The sequence below is a fragment of the Pteropus vampyrus genome, unplaced genomic scaffold, assembly GCF_000151845.1.
Source record: "Pteropus vampyrus isolate Shadow unplaced genomic scaffold, Pvam_2.0 Scaffold1000004979, whole genome shotgun sequence".
NCBI lineage: Eukaryota > Metazoa > Chordata > Mammalia > Chiroptera > Pteropodidae > Pteropus > Pteropus vampyrus.
This window is the reverse complement of record NW_011919381.1, coordinates 1-2,957: the sequence shown is the minus strand read 5'-3', so window position 1 is coordinate 2,957 and position 2,957 is coordinate 1. Positions and strand designations below refer to the sequence as shown.

Genomic DNA, 2,957 nt, shown 5'->3' with positions numbered 1-2,957 from the left:
AGTCCATTTAAAATGATGTCCTTCAAAAAGGAAATTACAATCAGTAGTATATTTATTAAAAATTTCTCTCTTTTGTCAAAAGAATGTTATTAGAAAATGAGTGGAAATAGTCAGATAACAGTGAAAAATAATACCCTCTGCTCTTTGTTGCATGCGACACACAAATTCTTTCACAAAGTCATTTTGGAGTCATGCATCTCGCATCCCTGCTACCTGGTCTGTGCATAAGGAAGTACAGACTGGGTGACGAGTGAGACTCTGAGAGGGGCCTCTGCCATCAACTGAGTGATGAAGTGAATGACAGCCCAGCCCTGAGAGCACAGGGGGGACTTGTCTCTGTCACCATGGACCGTGATCCCGTGTGAGCAGCACTGAGGCTGCTGTCCCAGAATAAATGCCATAATGGGCACCATTGCTGACTGGAGCCCTGAGTGGTCAGGGGGCTGTAATACCCACGGGTATAGAGACTCGCCCTGGGATTCTGAGCATCCACTCAGCCCAGTGGAGCACGTGTTCAGGGCGTGGTCTGCTGCTCTGATAACAGGACCCACGTCACTCTCATGTCGTTGGTGTTTCCTGCTGAGGGAGATTCTGTCCCCTGAGATTTTGACCCTCAGGATGCCTGTGTCAGCACTGGTCAATCCGTGAACTCTGGATGGACAGATGCCCCAAACTGTGGATTCCAGGGCAATATGCACTCAGCTAGAAGATAGGGGCTTGTGTGCATGTATGTGTGCGTGTTTGTGTATGTGTGTGTGTGTTTGCATGTGTGACAATGAGGTCACACCTCCCCCAGTCCCTCCTATGGCTTCTCCACACCTGAGAGGTGATTCCCTATGACAATCCATCCTTGATGCTGATGATTCTCTGTAAGACTCTCTGGGTGCTGGAGCCTGAATCTAAAGGGCAGATGTCTTGAAAATATTCTCTTTGGAGCAGAATCTACTTTAAGCATCAAGGATACATTTGAAAGCCAACTGGCACTGTCAACAATTTCCCTGAATCAGAAGTCCAGATTTTGTGGAGTGGGATAAATATGTCCGTTTTCATCCCTACAGGCACAAGACCCATGGCTGTAGGGTCTTCGTGTCTCAGGAAGCACAGGGCAGGCGTTGGCCACACAGCCCCTCCTTCATGCTCCTGACACCACAGCTAAGCCCCAACACCATTCCCTGTGGTTCCCAGATGTCTATCTGAGGGTGACCATGAGACAGTGCTCCCTTTGTTGTGCAAAGGGGCTAAAGCATGTGATTTAGGGACCCGAGGGAAACGTTTCGTGGTGATACACTGTCCTGAAAGTTCTTAGGAAACAGAGATTCTGGGGCATGAGAGAAACAAGAAACTGTGATGTATCCTGAAACACGCAGCTGATCTTTTCTCTGTGGATGACCGCGAGTCTCACTTCGTGTAGGGCATCAGTCATCTCTGGAGAAGGAAAAAAACCCAATAGATTTCATGTGCAAATACCTAAAGGTTGGATGAAGACATCACTTTTAGGAAAATGTAGTAACTGCACTTTTATATTAAACAGATGAACTGAGCGTGGTGGGGATGCTCAGAAACCCAGAGTGTGGGGATGGGGCAGGAAAGGTACCATGAGGTGTTTCTATCCTGTTCCAAATCTGGTCACCATCGTCCCGAGAGATGGAGCCCTGGGGAATGGAAACAACGGCAGGGACTTGTCTGTTTTCTGTGAAAAGTAAATGTGGACATGGAGTTAATACCTGAAGAGTGAGAGAGAGGGACCAGGAAGGTGAGGGATGCAGCAGCGGAGTAGAGAAAATGATGGACAGTGTGAGGGGTTTTGGCAGCGAGAGTCTATACAAATTAGACCAATGGGATGTGTAGGATGTTCATGGAGGATGAAGTCACGTCTGTCCATGACCTTAGTGAGAATCAACATATGAGTTAAGGACACATCAGTAGTAACAGAAGACTCATATTTAATGGCATAAGATTTCTGGGTAACTTAGCTTGTCCTGGTCATCAGTAGAGGTGCAGACACAGTATTTTTCTTGTTCTTCACTCCACGCCCAATGGGCATGTGCAGTGGGACTCTGTCACCGCACCTGTGTGCTCCTGGGATACTCTGTGCCGGCTCAGGTAACCAGGCTCTGCCTTTCCTCCTTTCATGGATGTGTCTTCCTGTAGAGGAGTCTCCCCTACAAGAGTCTCCACAGAAGCTTCTTAATAAAGGTTCTCAAGGCCCAAGTCTGAGGGCCCAGGGGTTTCTGTCTCACTTCCTCATCAACTGAGTCACTGTGAGTAACTGAAGCTGCTCCCACTGCCATGAGCTGTAGCACAGTAATAGTTGGCCTCGTCCTCGGGCTGGAGCCCGGAGATGAGCAGAAGCCCTGCGTTGGCCGAGGAGTCTTTGGATCCAGAGAAGCGGCTGGGGACCCCGGAGCCCTGGTGCTTCTCGGAGTCTGATTTAAACCACAGGAGATACCGGGGAGGGCTCCCTGGGTTCTGCTGCAACCAGCGTATTTTGTACTCCCCAACACTGAATCCACTGCTCAGGGTGCAGGTGAGTCTGGCTGATGCTCCCAGAGATGCAGAGAGGGAGGGCGGCTGCGTCACCACAGGCTGGGAGAGGGAACCTGCAAACACAGACAAACTTTTGTGATAAGAGTGAAGCTCAGGGGTGTAGGAAGAGATGAACTGACAGAGGGTGGGAACTGAGCTCTTGTCCCCGAGGCCATTCCCCACCTGTGCACTGAGAGAGGAGCACGAGGAGGACGGGGATCCAGGCCATGGTGCACGCAGCCCCTGAGCCCACAGTGGGGCTGGGCTGCCCCAGGCCTCCTTTTCTTCCCCACCCTCCGCCAGAGGAGGGGCTGTGCATGCAAATGTGTGTCCATCCAGTGACCGCCCAGCCCCTCCCTGAGCCCTGGTGCTGGAGCTCAGCTCACAGCCTGACTGAGGATGGAGGTTGGTTTTTCCCTCTGAGAGAGTCC

General features: G+C 50.7%; 1 gene segment (V, D, J or C); it reads right to left on the bottom strand.

Annotated features, from left to right (window-relative positions):
• Positions 1 to 2,256: 2,256 nt before the first annotated feature.
• Positions 2,257 to 2,773, bottom strand: LOC111735664. The segment is given in 2 exon segments: positions 2,257 to 2,600; positions 2,710 to 2,773. Coding segments are annotated over 2 exon segments (390 nt in total).
• Between the last annotated feature and the right edge of the window lie 184 nt (positions 2,774 to 2,957).